Source organism: Juglans regia, chromosome 2, assembly GCF_001411555.2.
Source record: "Juglans regia cultivar Chandler chromosome 2, Walnut 2.0, whole genome shotgun sequence".
In the NCBI taxonomy this organism is placed as follows: domain Eukaryota; kingdom Viridiplantae; phylum Streptophyta; class Magnoliopsida; order Fagales; family Juglandaceae; genus Juglans; species Juglans regia.
The window spans coordinates 2,221,468-2,243,295 of NC_049902.1; the positions used below are offsets into that span (position 1 = coordinate 2,221,468).

At 33.7% G+C, this 21,828-nt stretch overlaps 2 protein-coding genes across 3 annotated transcripts; both read right to left on the reverse strand.

Annotated features, from left to right (window-relative positions):
* Nucleotides 1-9,285: 9,285 nt before the first annotated feature.
* Nucleotides 9,286-10,615, reverse strand: LOC109021766 (protein NBR1 homolog). Its single transcript, XM_019004477.2, has 2 exons — nucleotides 10,423-10,615; nucleotides 9,286-10,065 (listed from the first exon to the last, which is right to left on the reverse strand). The coding sequence occupies exons 1-2, from the start codon at nucleotides 10,462-10,464 to the stop codon at nucleotides 9,517-9,519; spliced, it is 591 nt and encodes a 196-aa protein (XP_018860022.1). The 5' UTR covers nucleotides 10,465-10,615; the 3' UTR covers nucleotides 9,286-9,516.
* An 8,009-nt stretch (nucleotides 10,616-18,624) lies between these two features.
* LOC109021765 (protein JOKA2-like) lies at nucleotides 18,625-19,990 on the reverse strand. Of its 2 annotated transcripts, XM_019004476.2 has the most exons (3): nucleotides 19,911-19,990; nucleotides 19,705-19,804; nucleotides 18,690-19,557 (listed from the first exon to the last, which is right to left on the reverse strand). In XM_019004476.2, the coding sequence occupies exons 2-3, from the start codon at nucleotides 19,723-19,725 to the stop codon at nucleotides 18,955-18,957; spliced, it is 624 nt and encodes a 207-aa protein (XP_018860021.1). In that variant the 5' UTR covers nucleotides 19,726-19,804; nucleotides 19,911-19,990; the 3' UTR covers nucleotides 18,690-18,954. The 2 variants fall into 2 exon arrangements, with proteins under 2 accessions (XP_018860020.1, XP_018860021.1); XM_019004475.2 differs by lacking the exon at nucleotides 19,911-19,990 and having other exon boundaries at nucleotides 18,625-19,557; nucleotides 19,705-19,865.
* Nucleotides 19,991-21,828: the final 1,838 nt, after the last annotated feature.

Genomic DNA, 21,828 nt, shown 5'->3' on the forward strand with positions numbered 1-21,828 from the left:
TTATTCAGTGAGTGGTGGAGGGATTGTGCATGAATTAGCACAATTGATTGATGAAGAATGTAATGTCGATTGCAATATTGCAATATTGTAATTCTCCAACTAGATGAGATGTGCTTTATGGCAAAAGTTTACCTCAAACTTGAAACTAGATTAGGGATGATAGACATGCTATTACTTGTTACTATGATATCATAAATGTAAATTAAGAAGAACATGTGAACATTAGATTGATAAAAGATTAAAAAAAAAAGGGTAGTTCATTTTAGACTCAATGAATCCAATACTAAGAAGAGTGCTTGTCAGTTGGTTGAACCAGACTCTAGGAGCCTATTTAGTCCATAAATAGTCTTTTGAAGTTTACACTGCAAATGTACATGACAGTTGCTCCATGTAAACTTCTTTTTTCAAGAGAACTATGAAGGAAGGCTTTGGACACATCCAGTTGCCTTTTGAGCCAGTTGAACTGCACAACAAGATTTAGAACAGTCCTAATGGTTGAAGCTTTGATTACTAGACTAAAAGTATCAATGAAGTCAATTCCGTCCTTTTGCTCAAATTCTTGAGAACAAACCTAAACTTGAACATGTCAATGTTGGCATTTGCTTGACCTTAAATACCCATTTGTTGGATATTACATTCTTTAGTGGCCTAGTCCGTAATGTTCAATTATGATTGTCTTAAAATGCCTTGACTCATCTTGCATAGCCTACTGCTAATGAGGTTGTTTCACAGCTTGAGAAAATGTTTTTAGGGGTAATGTGCAGAGAAATTGAATGGAAGGCTTGGAGTGGATACTTGGTGGAGTAACATATTTTGAACTCAAGAAAGGCATTTGATTTTCTGGACCCATCTTGGGATCGAGTTACAATGGGAAGGTTGGAAGAGGCAATAACTTGTGGGACATTTGATGCCAATTTAGGATGAGTGGGATAGGGAGAGGAGGTCTTTGGTGTGTCTAGTTGGTCATCAGGTTTTAAGTCTGCAGTAGAGGGTTCATTGGATATATTGTGTTCAAGGGTTCTCAGTAGGGGGTTTAGGACTTACAGCAAGATTTGGATTTCGGAGAAACATATTGTGTTCAAGGGTTCTTAGTGTTCTAAAGACAAATTCATTACTTGTGAGGAGATGTTTGCTCAAATGGTAGATTCAATTGCAGAGGGCCTGAGTTGAGATGGAGTCTAGTCTAGAGCTGGGAGTGAAGTTTCATAAAAAATGACATTTTTGCTTAAAATAAAGTTTCGAGTCATAGGGTCAATGCATCTATTCTCTCAATAAGTCTGGTTAGAACCATTTAAATGTGGCTTGGTTTGACGTGACATCGACATAATTAATCTGGCTTGCTTTGAAGAAACAAAATTTAAAATAATAATAATAAGTAGAGCAATAACTAAGGAAAATGCTTTTTTTCTTTTTTACTTAGGCTACATTTGGATGTTGAACTGAGTTGAGTTGAGATGATAAAATATTGTTATAATATTATTTTTTAATATTATTATTATTTTGAGATTTGAAAAAGTTAAATTGTTTATTATATTTTGTATTGGGATTTAAAAAAGTTGTAATTATGAGTTGAGGTTCCAAACGAAGCCTTAAACATTAGCTTGTGATGATTATGAGGTCTAATGAGAGGAAAGCAAGCACAACCAAAAGACTCTTAAGATAGAGCAATCTATTTGTTTATGCAGAAGTTTGACATAAGGAATCTGATTTTGTAAAACTGTAGTGAACAGTCTACTAATGAGATACACAGTAGTGTTGAATGCTTCTACTTAATACTAAAGGAGTTTAGATTGAGCTAAGAAATCTATGACAATGTCTACTATATGCCTATGTTTTCTCTCTACCAAGCCATTCTACTGAGGAGTATAAGAACAAGACAATCTACGTAGTATGCCCATGGGTTTCAAGGAATTGATTGAACTAGGCAGAAGTAAACACACCCCCTCCATCTAATTGAAATGCTTTGATTTTTTTTTGTTAACAAAAATTTCACCATGCATTTAACCATTTAAGGAATTCCTAGTTCCAGGTCAATCATGTTTGTATTGTCCCTTGTTTTGTCTAGGATTTTTGCCTTTGAAATTCTACCTACAGGCCTTTGGCTTTTGAATATACAATGCAAAGTTGCCCGAGTCTGAGGCGTAATAGTGTTGAGTTCTTAGCAGAGTTTCATGGTTCAAAAGCCAGCTTGGAAGTCCTGAAACATAGACATAGACATCTAGTTCAAGGGTTGAAAAATAAAAGGATGTAATACATGCAATATAGGCTAGGTTCGATCCACCCAATATGTATGAGATAAGGTTATCATCTTCTACTGGTTCCCCAACAACCATAAGCTTGACCCAATAAATAAGCAATCCTTGATCAAGATTGAGATGCAAATAGAGCAGCCAATGATGTCCACACTTGTCTTGAAATGTTTAATTAGCCCATAAATGGAGGACAATACATTTTCAGAGAATGTGGTAATGAACCAGCCAAAAGACATTGGTCTTTCTTTTGTCGCAATGAGTCATCAGATATGAATACTATGTTGTTTTTTCTAGTTTCATCAATAAGGAACCATGATGGGCATGACTTAGTGCCATCAACAATACCCATAAGTTCATGACTTCTGAGAATGAGAAGAAATTGTGACACCAATTTAGATAATAATGCCATCTAATTTGGTAGATATATGGTGTGTGATGTTAGGTAAGGTAAAAGAGGTGATATGCTATGCAACAGAAATGGTGGAGTAAGATTCCATGTTTTTCAAAGTAGGAACAACGAAATGGTCTTATGGTTGCTCTGATACCATGAAAGAATTGGATATAAATGGTTTGTGTTGTGGGCATGTTTCATATTCCCATAATAAGTCTGTAGCAACTTGCAACCAAGAGGTAGGAGTGGCTCACTTAGGGTTGAGCACCCATTATTTGGGAGTCGGAGTGCCCTACCTCTAACTCCGACTCCGACTCACTTAGGTCAAATCCGATATCCGACTCGTATAGACTCCGCTCCAACTCTAACTCCGACTTGTTGGAGCGGAGTCAGAGTTGGGCTTTTATATTGGGTTTTTTTTTTAGGCTATTAGGAATTTCAATTTGACATTTAGGCTCTCACCAATTGGATTTGGGCTTCCATATTTCAATTTTTTTAAAAAAATATTATTTCAATTTTCAATTTTATTAAAACATAACCAAAATTGCAAAGCTAAATCATAACCAAAATTACATTAAAAATACATTACCAAAATTATGAGATACACAAATATCCATTAAAAATACATAACCAAAATTACAAAATTAAATCATTCACTAGAATCACTACAAGTTAAAAATACATAACCAAAATTATAAAGCTAAATCATTCACTAGAATCACTACAAGTTAAACAAACATAACCAAAAGTACAAAACTAAATCATTTTCTAGAATCACTACAAGTTATATATTAGTCATTAGTGTTTATCCATTTATATTATATGTTATTATACATTAATAACTTAGTTTATTAGTATTATATGTTATTATGCATTTTAGTGTTTATACATTAGTAGTACATATTATTATCTTTATATATTAGTAATTTATTGTTACATGGTAGAAATATTGTAATAGTATGACGCTTACATATAAACTATTATTAATCAATTTAGTCTATATAAAATATATTATTTAATAATAATGAGCTCATACTAGTATAGTACGGAGTTTAACTAACTATATAATATATAATTTTATACAATTGTTATGATTAATATATAGAAAAACACGTATATTTATAAAATATATATAATATCGGTGTTGGAGTCGAAGTCGACGCATCGGAGTCGGATAAGAGCGGAGTCGGAGTCAGTTCAGCTCCATCTATGACTCTGACTCTGACTTTTTAGGGGAAAAGACCTCCGACTCGAAGCGGAGCTGGAGGTGAGTCAAAATCGGAGTCAGATTTTTGGATTTTTGCTCAACCCTAGGCTCATTGTGGTGTGAGGCATCTCTGAAGCCTAAGTTAGTGATAATGAAGTATACATAATGTTTTCAATTTTTGTCCCATAGTCCCATTGGGTACGTACCTTGATCTCTGTTTATATGAGTCAAACATTTGCATATGGTAAGGCTCACCATCTGGCTTGACTACATTTAATCCTTGTTGAAATGTAGATCGTTAGGACCTTAGTTTTGCTTGTATGGTTGAGTACTGTGCTGGGGAGTATTAATACAACAGACAAATATTGCGACCAATATCACACTGGAGGTCATCAATATCCCACATTGCCCGTTACGTCATTGAGTCACTATTAATGACGTTTAGATTTGAATTCTGTATCCATCTGTTTTGACGGTTGCGGTCTTGGTCTCTGCTGGAAAAGCTTATGAATTTTTGGGCCCATGGGCTCCTGTATCGTGGGATTTGGTTAGACACCCCTTAAGGTAATATTTTTGCCTACTAGTTTGATTTTCCATACCAAACCAGTATATATTTCTATTGAATTTATACAAGAATGCAACGTATACTTGGTATGGAAATATAAATTAAACGAAAGATAATTATCGCATATCGTATACATGTAAATACAATCACATAATCTCTAATATATTGATTGTTTCCATCTAAAATTTGATATGCAAAAAGCAAGCAATGAGAATCTTCTAAATTTGCAATTGACCTTCATCTTTGGAATGTTTAGCTAGGATATGTGTGTTAACAGTAATTCAAGATTGCAATATATGATTTTTCATTATAATTATTGAACATTTTCAAGAGTTTTTTTTACTGCCACTTTGCCACAAAATCATTCACCAAAACTTGAGGCACACAGCTTGTGTGGAATGGCTTAATCATATATTATATTTTCTTTCTACTTTGTACTATGAAATTTTCTAGTCCTGTAAATTTTTGACTTAATTTCGGAAAGGAACTGAATCAATTTTGATTTCTTATCTTATGAACTTTGCATTGTCTTGAAGTTTCCAACTAGAATTGGAATTTAGTTGAAAACAACAAAAGCATAGGATGCGCATACTCAATAATAATTGTTACAGTTCTTCTAAGTTCAGTCGTTGGCTAGGAATCTTGGTGTAGTCGGCTGACGTGGTGTGTTGCCATGTTGGAGTTATAAAAAGAAGAAGAAGAAGAAGAAAACTAGAAAAGAAGCTTAGTTCGGCACACAACATTGTCAAAAGGTGCCCCAAGTACTCAATCTCAACACATGCAAAGTGACACTTGGATTGCTTTGTATACAACTGATGACTTTCCAAGGTATGCAAAATAGAAGCTAAATGGTCCAAATGAGAGTGAAAATCTAGACTGTAAACCAATATGTCATCAAAACAGACAATGACAAATTTTCTTAAAAAAGGTCTAAACACATCATTCATGAGTCATTGAAATGTAAAAGGGTGCATTAGTGAGTCCAAAGGGCATTACAAGAAACTCATCCTTCATGCGAATCTGATGGTAACCTGATCTAAAATCAATCTTAAAAAACACATTTGCTTCAAAAAGCTCATCAAGTAACTCATCCACCACATGAATATGATACTTTGCTTTGACTGTTGCTTCATTAAGTACTCTATAGTCTATACACATATGCTAAGAACCATCTCATTTTCTTACCAAGAGCACAGGTGAAGAAAAAGGAGATTGACTAGGTCTTATAACCCCTGACTGTAATAATTCTGTCACTATTTTCTCAATTTCAATCTTTTGATAAAATGGATATCTATAAGGTCTTACACTAACTGGTGTTGTACCTGGTTTTAAGGTAATTTGATGGTCATGAGATCGTTGAGGGGGGAGGCCTTTAGGTTCATAAAAAACCTTAGTGAATCTGTCCAACAAATTTAAGATATCCTTAGGTAACTTAGTTACCACCTCTTGGGATTGAAGAGATGTTATTTGCAAAAGTAGGCCTTTGAAATGGACTGAGATGAGTTTAACAATCTCAACATCATCAACTAAATTGCTAGAGGTAGAAACCAAACCCTTCAAATAGGTCAAACTGCCTTTATAAGTAAACTGCATGTGAAGCTAACCAAAATCCCATAAAATGAGACCTAATGACAGCAACCATTGGATTCCCAAAACCACATCACAACCACCCCGATCCAAGGTCAGCAACTCAGTGTCAAAGGTTGTACCTTGCACATGCAAAGACACTGCTTCACATCTTCCTACACTGTTGATCATGCCACCATTTGCAATTCTAACTGGCCTGGGAACAGATTGCTGAATCAACAAGTCACACTTCTTTGCAACTGTAGTATCCACAAAGTTATGGGTACTGCCAGTATTGATCAAAATGGTGAACCACCTTTTCTTTAGCTGACCAAAAACCCTCATAGTCCTCAAGCTAGGTGTCCCCACCATAACTTGCATAGAGATGGAAGCAATTATAAGCATATCTTGCACATCTTTATCAGTTATTGCCAAGGGCTTATCAGAATTTTCCTCAAAAGCCAATGGCTCCAACTGAGATAAATTCATGCTCTCCGAGACATACAATATTGGCCTTGAACATTTATGACCCTGTTGCCATTTGTCATCACAGAAGAAACAAAGCCCCTTCCTCCTTTGATCTTGCATTTGAGAGTCTGTTAGTTTTTGATAAGAAAGTTTGGGAGCAAACTGTACCTTAGAATTGACTGGTGGAGGTCCCAAAATTGAAGGAGTTGGAGTTGGTTTTTGTGACAGAACTGCTGTGTCAAAAGAATTGTTTCTCCATATGGTCTTCTTGTAGTCATAACATATTGCTCCTGAATCTTGGCTAGCCCAAATGCATCATTTAATCTTTTGGGACTTAACATCCTCATTGGCAGCCTCACTTCATCCCTTAAGCCACTTAAAAAGCAACTCAATTTATTCTTTTTAGAGATGCCTCTCACTCTATTTGAGATTAACTCAAATTCTGTTTTGTAAGTTGTGACAGATCCCACTTGCTTCAACCTTGTAAGGGATTCCATTGGATCATCATAGGGAGATGAGCCAAACCTTACTTGAATTGCTTGGGTCAGATCCTCCCAAGAATGAAATACGCCTGCTTCACTGCCATCTTGAAACCAAAACAATACTTCCTCATCCATATGGAAGGAGGCAATAAAAACTCTCTGCCCTGGTGGCACTTGGTGGTATAGGAAATATTGATTAGCCCTATACACCCAAGCCGAAGGATCCTTACCAAAAAATCTTGGGAACTCAATCTTGATTCCCCTTAAGATGGTTCTATCACCTAATTCTCGAAAGTGTGTCTCATCCCCGCTTCCATGTGTCATTTACATTCCTTGCAGCCTCCTCATGACCCACTAAACCATTTAGAGAAAATTTTGAAATTTGTTGTAGAATTTCTGTAAATCGTTTGTCTTGGTTCTCTCGATCAAGTCTTGTAGTTTCTTACTGTTGAACCAAGACAGCAATGGTGTCCTCAATCTGCTTCTGTTGACGATCATGTTGCTGTCAAAGCTGGTTTAAAAAATCAACCACTTGAGCATAGGAATGTGTGCCTTCTGCCATGGCTCTGGATACCAATTGTAATGGACCCTACTCTTGATAAGATCTTAGGGAAAGAAGAAGTAAGAAGATGGAATAGATTACGTAAGAATAAGGAGGGAGAAAATCAGAGAGAGAAAAGAAAGAGAATATCAGGAGAGAAATCAACTTAATGAATATACTTGGTGTGTTTCTCTTTCATTTAATCTGTTTTTATAGTTATGGTAATATCGTACGACACTGTTTCATACTTTCATCAAAACGTGCGTTTCATTCATTCCCTTATGAGCTAAACAACCCGTAGCACTTACTACCTCTATTACAATGTAAACGACATTTGTAGTAAACTATTAACAGAATTAACTAACAACCTTTTTCATCCTCAATGCCTTCACCACAATTACCTTCCTAGTTGGTCCTGACCGCTAGAGCTTAATGGAGAACAAAGGCATATTTACTAAAATAATGAAGTAGGATTGTCATCAGTAGTCATAAGCGATTTATATTGCTGATGTAATTAGGGGAAATGGTGTGTTTTGGTAAACACCAATCCGCACCGTCTAGATGTAGTTCTTCGTCTATCCTGCAACATTTTCTTCTTTCTTTTTCGTTTTCCACCCACAAGTTCAGTCCTGTTTTATTAAGCCCCAGGAGTCTAAATGCTCTGTTTCACTTAATGACATGGATATATATCCACGTCGGTTGCTTGTGTTCTGCCTATAATTGCCGACTACTTTTGTCAATTAATATGATGAAAATAATCCACTTTTTTTTTATTTTTTTTCTCTTGACGTGACATCAAATTTGAAACATATTAATAAAAATAATAAATAATTTCTCAATTATTCAATATCATATCATAAAATTAAAAAAAGATGATTAAAACACTAAAGCGAGTAAGAATATGTAAGTCATTAATATTCTTAATGTAAAAACTTAAACACACATAGCATAAAATCACCAGATTATCTAACAATAAAATACATCACATATTTCATCATGGCATGCTTCATATAAATATATATATAGAAATTACATATTATATGGTAAAGAGCCTTCAACTTAAGCCTTCTTCCCGTTCCCACTATGAGATCCATTACAGCTAGCATGCTCAATACTTCTTTCGTTTCTGTTCAGCAGCCTCTCGTCCATTTCATTTATGTTCGAATATCAAAACCGGTGTTGCTGAATTTTTAATTCAATCTGTGCCGTACAACAGCTTCGGGAAGCTAGCACTTCAACCACGTGAAGATTCTCAATAAAATGAACACATGGAATATAAATCATAGATCCTTATTTATTGAAAAATCACATTGGGATATATGAGATAAGAAAAATGTCATGATATATAATTAATTAAAAATTTAAATATCTTGAATTAGATAAGGGTAATTTCATGAATATTTGAGATTTGAGAGCTTCTGAATATAAAAGTTATGTGCTTATAAGGCCGGGTGGAGTTGTTGCTGTCATGCAAAGAAGAATCATTGGATTGGAGATGACCTTTTTGGTGGAAAAGCAAAGATTGTGAAGAAAATCACGGAGGATTTTTTTTTTTTTTTTTTTTTAACAAGACTTTTTGCCAATTAATATGATGAAAATAATCCACTTTTTTTTTCTCTTGACGTGACATCAAATTTGAAACATATTAATAAAAATAATAAATAATTTCTCAATTATTCAATATCATATCAGAAAATTAAAAAAGATGATTAAAACACTAAAATCACCAGATTATCTAACAATATATATAATACATCACATATTTCATCATGGCATGCTTCATATAAATATATATATATATATATATATATATATAAATTACATATTATATGGGAAAGGTTCTTCAACTTAAGCCTTCTTCCCGTTCCCACTATGAGATCCATTACATCATGCTCAATACTTCCTTCGTTAATTTTGTTCAGCAGCCTCTTGTCCATCTCATTATCATGGATTCTATGCAGACTACCATACAATCAAAGTTAGGAAACAAAACTACAAAAACAAAGCCTAATTTTGAGTATTTTTTTTTTTATTTTTTTATTTTTTATTTATTCTGTGTTGTTGAGTCTGGGCGAGATCGAGTACTTTGCGAATCCAGATTGACGTAGGATTGTGTGATCTTTGATATAAAATCAGCAAGCTCAACAAGAACAGGACCAGTGGCAGCTTTAGAAACTATATCCTCCGGAATCTTTAAAAGTGCTTCATGTAGTTTAAGTGCTTCACAGATCTGTTGTGGCACTGATTTTAAACACTCAGCAATGACTTCGGTTTTGATATTCGGACATGGATGCTGGACTTGAAGAGAAGTAATTAGTTGGGTAGAAGTAGTACCACTTCCACCAGATTGAGCCTCGTAGAAGTTAACACCTTTGTTGTTGCTCAATTTGACATAGATCCTGCCCCGTCCCAACGCCTTATTCACATCAATATCATCACAAATTGTTACCACATCACCATCAAAATCAGTATACGTCAGGGTAAAGTCAGCATTGGCAGGGATGTTAAATGAATCACGGATTTTCCTCCTCAAACTAGCCATCCTGGGTTGATCATAAATTTTCATACACTTTAGAGTATCTCCAAATTTAACCTGTAGAGCCACAAGTTCACAACAGGTTATCATTTTTCCTAGCTATTTTAAGATCCAATATCTGCATTATTTGAAAGGGCACCTGACTTAAATAGTTGAAATTCTTAGGCCTATTAATAGCACAAAAGACACACCAATGCATGAAGTAACAGCAAGTAAACAACAGGTAACACTGGTTATAAATCAGGAGCTTAAAAGAGAATCATAGAAACTAATCTCATTGAATACAACACGAAGCCCAAAGGAAGAGAGAAAATCATGAAAACTAACAACAAACCTTCTCATTTTTCCAACCTTCTCTCAGCAACCAAACACAAAACTAAACTAAAAACAGAACAAAAACCAGTAAAAATGCACCTTGATTTCCACCCTGTCATCCTCGGAGTCATAATAATCCATTATTGCCAAGAAACAGCGTCCAGGTTAGACGAAAAGTGGAACTATTATTACTCGCAATCCACGAAACGTTAGCCCTGAATACAAAATACAACAGAGATCGGACAAATACAAATGTAGAGGGTTTATGAGGATACATGCACAAATGAGTCAATGACTCTCTCTCTTAAATAGTGAAATGCCTCCAAGCAACTTTCTTAAAGTAACCCATTTTCTTTAGGCTACTTACATAGAGAAACCTAACTGGTAAAGTTAACCGATTGTGTGTGTGTTTGTTTTTTGTTTTTTTTTTCCTGTTACTTAATGGTAAAGGAATTTATTATTAGTGATTTTTTTTTTAAAAAAATTTAAAGATATTTAAAAACTGGCTAAGAGAGAGAGAAAAAAAGAAAAGATGTACTTGCACTTATTGATACAATGCATGGGCACTATTCTCAATCTTCCCGGCATTGTTTTTTCTTTTATAGAAATGATTAGAGAAAAATCGAATCATTTGGATTATAAGATGATCTCATCTCATTTTAATATTTAAATATTATAAATATTTTTTAATTTTAAATATTTAACTTTTTCATTTATAAAAATAAAAAGTCATTTCAATAAGAAATTTTAAAAGGAAAATGCTAGTGGAATCCCAGTTCAAATTTACCACTCATGCATTTTAATTTTATTTAATTATTTTTTTCTTAATGGTTAAGAAATTGATTATTAGTAAAATTATTTTTTTTTTTATTTTTTTTCTTAATGATTAAGAATGTTAAAAAAAACATACTTAAAATAAAATCAAAACAAAAAGAACAAAAAATTTATAACTAGCGGTATTCCTAGCGCTAAACGTTGGGCGGCCTGCTGGCATGACCCATTTTGAAATGTGTTCGTTGTTGAATAAAATAAAAAAATACATCATTTTACTAATAGTCAATTCTTTAACTATTAAAAAAATAAAAAGAAAATAAAATATCCGAAGCATAATTTTGAGGGGACAAACTTACAGGGCCAAGTATCATTTTCCATAAAAAATTTGACAATTTTTTATTTTTTGTGAAATTTTTTTTAAGTTTTTAATTTTCTTTAAAAATTTAGACAACTGATTTTATGATATGTAATTTTAGGAAAATTTGGTAAGATTTAACAAATGATAATATTGAAGTTAAAACCTTTGTTTTTTAATAGAAATGATATTTGTAATCATGAAGTTGAACACCGTGCAATCTCTTTAAAAAAATAAATAATACAAAATTTATATAAAAAAAATTAATTTTTTAATAATGAACTATATTTCTTTTTAAAACAATTGAATGACACTTACATTTGGTGACTATATATAACATTATTTCCACGGTACCATTCTATGGATAGTCCGGCACCCGTGGGATTTTATGGTCGGATGAACACCAAAAAATTGTGGTCAACCTGCCGATAAAATTTTAGAAAGGTTATGAAAATAAATTTTTAAGAATTTTACAGATATGTCTTTAAAATAGTTGTTCTTCCCCGTTTTGAGAGTTTTGAGATAAATAGTTATTTTTCATATTAAAAAATAGTCGTTCCCAATGGAAATTGGAATGTCTATTAATCCTTACCCGATAACCAAATAAAAGAAAGAAAAATTATATCATTTATTCTCATACTATATATCACACATAATTTTTTATTTTTTAATTATCAAATATGTGGTATATGGATAATGAGTAAAAGAGCTCAATTAGTTTAGAAAAAAAAATAAAAAAATAAAAATTATATATAGTGTGTGAGATGATGAGTAAGAAAACTCATTATAAATCATCCAATTCGAATAGAGAGTTAAAGAAGAATATACATATATACAAAAACGAATGCATGTATTTATTTGATATTGAAAGAGAAATCCACGACACAGTATTACGTTTGGGCATGATTTCCATGAAACACCTGTGACTTCAATATTAATTCCAAACATACGGTATAAAGAATCATCACAATACAGAGTCCAGACCAAATTAAGCAAACTAATTTCACAATAATTAAAAAAGAAATTGTAGATATTCTTTGCAATAATAGACTAAAAATATTGCAGACAATAATTATTTTTGGCCTGTCATATTAATGCTCTATAACTTATCATTTTAGAAGTGTATGAAGAATTCATATTTTATGATGACTCTACTGATTACTGTTTTAAATTTCGTACTGTACCGGCCGCTGGGCCGGTACAGGTATCCCATACGTTTCGTATCAGCTCAAATACCGGCCAGTACCTCAATTTCGGCCTGTACCGGCTTATATTTCGGCTGGTACCGGCCGATATTTTGGCCTTCCATATATTTTTTTCATTTTTTCAAACTACAAGCTTATTTTTTTACTCCCAATTCAGACTAGACTATTTATAATTGATATATATATGTATTTATATATAATTTATTCATATATAGACTATTATTTTAGAATATAATTGAATATAATTTATAATATATATTTATATATATAATTTATTTATATATTGACTATCTCGAAACGGTACACGAAACGGTACTGGTATCGAAATATTTCGTTCCAATGCCTTGACCGGTACGACTTTTGGTATGGTATTCAAAACATTGCTACTGATACTAGGGCCAAAGTTACTAGAGAATGAATTAGATGTATATCTGCAACCACTGATTGCAGAGTTGAAAGAGTTGTGGGATCAGGGTGTCAGTACATATGATGCGGCCTCGTCGGGGGAGTTCAAGATACATGTTGTTGTGATGTGGACAATAAATAATTTTCCAGCATATGAAAATCAGTCTGGGTGGAGCACAAAACGTAAAATAGCTTGTCCTGTTTATAATAAAGATACATAGTCTTAGTAGTTGAGTCATGGTAGGAAATTATGTTTTATGAGTCATCGTCGTTATTTACCACATGATCATAAATGTCATTCAAATATAGCGATGTTTGATGGAAGGGTTGAGCGCAGAGCATCACCGCCAGAATTGTCTAGGAATGATATTATTGCGCAATTGAGGGAAGTTTCAGAAAACATATTTGGGAAAGATACAAGGGCTCGAAAGAGAAAACGACAAGCAGTGAAGTTGAATTGGACAAAAAAAAGTATTTTCTTTGAATTGTCATACTTGTATACCTTGACACTGCGCTATAATTTATATATTATGCATATCGAGAAAAATATGTGTGAGAATATATTGGGCACTTTGATGTCAATAGAAGGGAAGACAAAAGATACAACTAACTCTTATAAAGACTTAAGGAGCTGGGGATAAGACTGGAGTTGCATTTGCAAGATAATGGGTCGTCAGCTTATATGCCCATCGGATGGTATACACTTTCAAATGATGAGAGGAAGAAATTTTGTGGTTGGTTTATGAAAATCAAATTACCCAATGGCTATGCTTCAAACATGACAAGATGTGTTCGAATACATGATTGGAAGATAACTGGTCTTAAAAGTCACGACTGTCATATATTTCTGCAGCGTCTGTTGCCAGTTGGTGTGCGTGGAAAGCTTAATCGAGATGTTCTTACAACTTTCACAGAATTAGGGGAATTTTTCAAAGATATTTGTAGTAGAACGTTGAAAGTTGATGTATTTTTAAAAATGGAAGCTGACATTGCAGTATTATTGTGCAAATTGGAGAGTTTGTACCCGCCTTCATTCTTTGATGTAATGGTTCATTTGGTTGTGCACCTACCTCGTGAGACTTTAGTCGTTGGCCCGGTTCAGTAGTTTTTTGGAAAAACTTAAGCGATCTGTGTGGAATAAAGCTCATCCAGAAGGTTCGATCGCAAAGTCATATATTAATAATGAGTGGCATACCTTTTGTTCAATGTATTTTCGTGGGGCTGATACTAGATTTACAAGACCAGACCGAAATTATGAAGGTGGGCGAGAGATGAGAGTCTCATCGACATTTACTGTATTTTCCCAGACCGTGCGTCTCATAGGTGCATACAGGGGCTACGATCTATGTGGTATGTCTTGAATAATTGCTTAGAGATTGATCACTACTTGAGGTTAGTAATGATCATCTAAATCAATGTTATCTTTAAGTTTATTTATAATAATATAGTATAACTTCATACAAATTAAACATTCACATGAACATGCACAACAAACATATACAACTATTTCGCTCGAATAGTGTAACTGACGTAGAAAAGACGCATGAAGAGGAATTTACCTCGTGGTTTAAATATACGGTATTACTGATAAGTCCCATTTTATAATACGAATGTCATACCACTAATTCTATTTTTTTTTCTATATAATAATATTTATTGATATAGGTTGCATTGAAATAGGGTGAAAATTCAGAAGAAATCTCACCAGAATTGTATGCTCTAGCATGTGGTCCGTCCAGGCAGGCCATCCAGTACTCAGGATGTTTGGTGCGTGGATATATATTTCACACAACTGATAGAGAACGATATAGAAAAACTCAAAATTGTGGGGTCGTAGTCGAATGAAGCCATGGGGATGATAACATTGACTTCTACGGAATTGTGGAAAATATCATAGCGTTAAAGTACGTGGGGGGATATATGGTCTGGTTGTTTAAATGTAATTGGTGGGATGTCTCAAATCCTAGGTTGGGAGTGCGTAACGATGATTATTTTGTAAGTGTCAATACATCTCGCACATGGTATGAGAACGATCCTTTCGTTCTCGCTTGCCAAGCGAATCAAGTTTTTTATTTAGATGATCCGGAGTACGAAAACCCATGGCAGGTAGTGGAGAAGTTTGTACTAAGAAATATATATGATTACATTACAGAGGCAGACGAACCACATGAAGAAGTTGATAGTCCAGCAAACGAAGAAACATATCAAGAAAATGAAGTAGGCATCAATTTATTTGTTGATCTAAGCTAATTTGATATGGTCTCATTGCGTAGAGACGATGTTCAACCCAAAGTAATTGAGGGTGAAATATCGAAAAAAGATGAATCAACTGAAGTGCTAGTGAGGATGAAGTCGACTGGTCCAGTAAAACGTATAGTGAATGAATTTCAAATATGAATTTTTGTAAGTAATATTAATATGTAAAAGTTATGATAACGTTTGTTTGAATAATAATTTGTTACAATTTCAAATAGATATGTCTCCCAAACGCAAAGCAACACGTGTGCCATCCCCCATCCATTACTGACTTCCCATGTAGTTCACCTATCATGAATAGTGAGCCAACATCAACAGGCCCAGAATAAAGTATTTTATTAAATTAACATATCATATTTTATTCTCAAATTAAGTAATATATCTATAAAAGAAATTAATTTAATAAAAAAGTTATATTTTAATTACTGTATATATAGCTGCTGTAAGCAAGCGCCGATGTAGAGGCACTACGAGGAGTGTCTGCATAGAGAAAGTAATGAAAGTTGGTAAAATCAAGGTTGATATTTTTGATGATCACACCGGTGGCTCCGGAGATTCAGCAGCGTAGCTTGCTTCTTATGTTGGTACACTTACTCGCATATATGCACCAATTGCTACATCCTCTTGATTTAAAATTCTCCAAGATGTGAAAGACCACATAAAAAACCGTTGTTTGGTAATAAGCTATATCTCAAACAACTAAGTATATAACATGTTATTTTCAAGTTATTTTGTATTTATACTAATTGTTTATAATTTTTTAAAGGATGAGTTTGAGCTTAATTTTGGCTGAAGAGAGGATCGATTAACGGTTGTGGAACTGATGTCAAATGTATTTCGGAGGTACAAAAGTCGATGTCATGCACATTATAAGAAGTTCAGTACTACAATAGAGGCGCGCCAAAATCCATTCCAAGCAATTCCACCAAACGAATAGGAGAAAGTTTGTGATATGTTTGAAGATCCTGCTTATCAGGTAATATCGCTGCTATATTTTTTTAATAGTATATCACAGATGTATTAAACATATAAACTAATATTTTTCTTTTAGTAACAGAGTATTGTGAACAAAGCAAATAGATCAAATTTAAAGATAAATCATAATGCAGGTTTTCAATCTTTCCATCGTTTGTCTAACAAAATGGTAAGTTATTTTAGTATCCGTAAAATATTAACATATAATACACTTTTTCTAATTCAAGTTCTAATATAAATTTTCTTTTTGCAGAAAGAAAAAAGTCCATCTGACTATGATTTGACTTAATTGTATCCTAAAACACATAAAAATCGTGATGGTGTTTGGGCTAGTCTCAAAGCAGAGACAAATTATGTAAGTTTAAGTTTATTAATTCCATTGTCACATAATATTTTTGTTACTTATACTAATTTTATTGTTTTTATTTTTGTAGGACAAGATGATATCTCTTAAGGAAACTGTTGCGGATCCATCTGATGCATCATCTGTCAACGATGCTTAGATCATTTCTCAAGTTCTTGGATTACGTTCTAGATATTTGAGGGGCTTAGGACGTTGCGTAAAACCATCCTCATCATCATCATCCTATTCTCGAGCTAGATCGAATGACGACAAGACTAAGGAATTGGAGGAAGCAGCACTTGAGATAGAACGATTGAGGTCCAAAGAAAAAGAGTTGCTGACCCGATTAGATCAAGCAGTAGATTTGGAGGCGAGATTAGAAGAGATAACGCATTTGAATAACCAAAAAATGTTTGAATAATTCCAGTCAATGATGTCACAAAACTCTATGCCACCACCATAATCTTCAAATTTATCTTTTCTTTCATTGCTATTATGATGTTAAAAAACATTTGAACAATTGATGTTTGAATTACAAATTATGTAATATTAATATGATATTTTTCATTAAATTCTGATCTGTATGATTAATACAGTTAGAACGGTAAATAACCAGTTCGAACGATAAATTACTATTTGTAATTTCATTCAAACGAAAACTGCCACATTCGAAAAACAAAAGAGAAATATGGACGTTCGAACAATAAATTATTTGTTCGAACAATAGTTATGTGCAAAATCCCATTCGAACGGATATAATTTCTGAAAATAAAATTTCTGCTCGGACAGACATAATTTTTGTTCGAACACAAGTCGTTTGAAAATTTTATTAGTTCGAACGGATAAAATCTGTTCGAACACTCCGTTCGTTCGAACATGATCAAATATGGACATTAGTTCGAATGAATATTTCATATCGTTCGAACGGACATCTCGGTTCGGACGGAGAAATATTCCATTCGAACAATATATTGAGACAAAACCGGTTCGTCTAAAAAAAAAGTATCCGTTAGAATGGTTTCGATTGGATCCGCCCAATTTCGTCTCTAAAAATGATTTTTTGAGATGAATTTTAATTTTTGTCTTCCAAAACTTTTTGAAACAGTCTTTTCGAGACAAATTTGAGATGAAATTTTTTCGTCTCCAAATATAATTTGGGACGAAAATTGTGTTTTTTGAGACAAATTTTTGCCTCAAAAAATACAATCTCTTGTAGTACAAGGCGTGATGTTAAATATGTAGAGCATGATAAATGGTTATGTAGTGTATTTCATTCATTATGCCATGTCATATTATAGTTTTATTATTTTATGCTAGCTATGTTATTTACGTTGAAACATGCATGCTGGTCATACGTCATATTAGGAAAATTCTCAGATAATAAGCATTAAGTTAATTATGGATATGCATGACATCGAAGAAATTATAAGTGAATCTGAACGTCAAGATGAATTTAATAATGAATAACATTTATTGTAAGACTGATCATCAGGGTTCACGCCCGGAAATTCAGGTATACCTGGATCGGAACCGAGATTTCAAATTCAAGCCGGAACCTAGACCGGTTTAGCCCGGGTCAGACCCGGGCTGGAATCCGTATGAATCCGGATTCTAAATCCGGAACCCTATTTTATTTATTTATTTATTTTAATTTATTTTAACCTTCAGTTTGAATGTTTTGTGGATTCTCCTTGGAACAAGTGAGGACGATGATTGTCGGGTGTCCCCAACTGCTTGCTTTGAATCTTGATATCATGAAACTTAATTTTGATTACTGCAAATGGAGATGAAAAGGCCTTTGGATGACTTGTTTATGTTGCATTCTTTACATATGGTCTGGAGTGTACGTACCATAAAACCGAGACATAGGGCGGTTGCGAAGAAGGGGTTAAAATGTTCTCTTGCATGGCTTCTTAATTTCTCAGATGTGAAGTTTGACGAACGGATGACACTATCAATTTTCTTGTATGAGTTTGTGGGGATCATGATGACTAGCAAAACTTATATATATATATATATATATATATATATATCATCATGCATGGCATGTTCTATATTTTCGCGGCACACTGCTATCAAGTTGCCCTTGAGAAAAAGCAAATCATTACATAATTACAAACACCAAGTTTCTACTATATATATATATTGCATTAACTAATTATAATAGTAATAGTAATATAACATATGGTAAAGGCCAAGGGCCTTGAACTTAATCCTTCTTCCCACTGTGAGATCTATTACAGCACGTACGCAGCTTGATATTCATTACTTGATTTGTTGTTTCTGTCAGCTAGCGTAAAACCAAACTCTGGCACGGTTCATTGGCACCCACCTTCGTCCCCCTCGTCATGATCAACATTCTGCGTTGTTGAATCCATACCTGAATGAGTTTGTGAATCCAGATAATTGAGGTAGGTCTGTGCGGTCTTTGATATTAAATCAACAAGCACTGGATCAGAGACTGCTTTAGAAATTATATCCTCCGAAATCTTTGAAAGTGCTTCATGTAGCAGAAGTGCTTCCCGGAGCTGTTGCTGCCCAGATTTTGAAACCTTAGCAACAACACCGGTTTCGATCTTCGGATATGGATGCTGGGTTTGAAGAGAAGTAAGACGTTGGGTAGAAATGCTGCTTCCACCAGATTGAGCATAGGAGTCGACACCTAATTTGTTATTGCTCAGTTGCACATTGATCTTCACTACTTTCATGCACTGTCCAAACGCAGTAGACAGATCATCATCATCAATAAGTGTTACCACATCACCATCTTCGTCAACATATGTCAAGATAAAGTCAGCATCAGCAGGGATATTAAACATACGATGGATCGTTTCCCTCAAATCTGTCATGCTAAGTTCCGTGCGTTCACGGAAGGGATTAAAATGTGGTTCGAAACGCCTATGAGTATCTCCAAATTTAATCTGTAGAGCCACATGAAGTAGCATTAAGATGCCGATCGAGACTTTTTATAACACAACAAATTAACCCTCTCATTTTTCCCAACCTTCTCTCAGTAACCAAATGCAAAACTAATCTAAAAACAGAACAAAAACTTGTAAAAATCGCACCTTGATCACCTTCGTCGACATTGCTCAGAAACAGCGTCCAAGTGAGCTGCGAAGCAGAAATATTTAATTCCTCGCAACGCCCAACACGCTCTAGCTAGCCCTGAAAACAAATAAAAGAAAAGTTAAATAATCGTCTGGATTCTTAGCGATTAGAAGGCAGACATAGGATATATAAAAGAACAACATATAGGTTGATTTGATTATACCTTCGAAATTAAGAGAGCTAAGTCCGAATATCCTTTTCTATTTTTCTCTCTTCTTTTTCTTTAGCCTCAAAAGCTATTCTGTTGGGTTAAGTTCTTTCATTTTTCCGTGGCTTTTACTTTTTTGACACTCTTTACAGTACTCAAAAGCAGGCTAAAACTTGCAGGAAACACACTAACATTAAAAAAAAAGCCTCCATGATTTTCTTTATAATCTTTGCTTTTCTACCGAAAAGGCTCCAATCCAATGATTCTTTGCATGACAGCAACAACTCCACCCGGCCTAAGCCCATAACTTTTATATTCAGAAGCTCTCAAATCTCAAATATTCATGAAATTATCCTTATCTAATTCAAGATATTTAATTTTGTAATTAATTATCATGACATTTTTCTTATCTCATATATCCCAATGTGATTTTTCAATAAATAAGGATCTATGATTTATATTCCATGTTCATTTTATTGAGAATCTTCATGTGATTGAAGTGCTTCACGAAGCTGTTGTACGGCACAGATTTAATTAAAAACTGATCAGCAACACCGGTTTTGATATTCGAACATAAATGCTGGACTTGAAGACAACTAATTGAATTTCTAATAGATCATCGAACATATGAGTTAACAGATCCTGATCAAGACTTTCAGGAGGCGACGCTGCCTCACTACGTACAGATAATTTTCATCAAAAAGTACTGTTACTACATGATCACCATGATCTTAATTTGTCAATATATATGTAAGGGTAAAGTTAGCATCAACAGGGATATTAAAATGAACCAATTAGGATGATCTTTTCCCTCAAACCAGTGCAGCGCGCCATGTCAAAATCCAGTGTCCCATGATAAACATATCTAAGATGCTTGCTTAATGTTCGCCTTAGGACTTAATACTCTAAAAAGATTAGTCAAGATTATATTTAGAGCTGAGTTCCTTGAAATTGTTACCAAGCCCGATTCCACGAGTCACCCAAAAATTAAGGTATCCATACGGGACTGTATTTAATTTTATCATATCCAAAGAACATTTGCCCAGAAGACGAAAGAAATACCGATTCCAGCTTGAAAACTGACCCATGCATTTTGATATTATTATTGTGTTTGTTGATCCGATAAAGAAGCAGCCCAATTACGTTTAGTTCTACTAAACACCACCTCCTCCAGTACTGGAAAGTGCTCAATTGCTTGCTATTTTTTTTTTTTTTTTAAAGTGACTTCATTAATAAAATAAAGTTGCTTCAGAAAGTTGATGTATATTACATGACCGTTATGGTTAAGATACATGAATAAAATATTTCGGTATCGATATCGTTTCGTAATAATCTATATATAAATTAATTAATTATATATGTATAAATTATATTTCAAAATAACATCAATAAAAAGAGGAGTAGAGATTTGAAACTTAATAATACTTCGAAATTCTCAAGAAATTTTATGTATAAATTATATATGTATAATTTATATGTAACTATTATACTTCTAAGTTCTCAATCTAACTAGTAAAAAAATAATCACTCATCTTCATCACAAAAAGAAGAGTAGAGATTTGATTTTCAGTTCTCAAGAAAATGGGATTAAAAAAAATTAAGAAAATAGTTTTCAGATGTGAGAATTGGAGTGAAAATTACGAAAGTATATTGAAAATACCAAAATCCACTAATTTCGGCCGGTACACCGAAATCGGCTAGTATTGACCGAAACGTACTGGTGCCTATGGAGGTTTTTTTTTTTCTTTGCCAAAGTTAGTGTGTTTCTAGCAAGTTCTTGACTGTAAAGAGTGTCAAAAAAGTAAAAACCACAGAAAAAAAAAAGAAAAAAAAAAAAGAAAGAACTTAACCCAACATAAAGCTCTCGAGGCTAAAGAAAAAGAAGAGAGATAAATAGAAAAGGATATTCAGACTTAGCTCTCTTTCAAAGGTC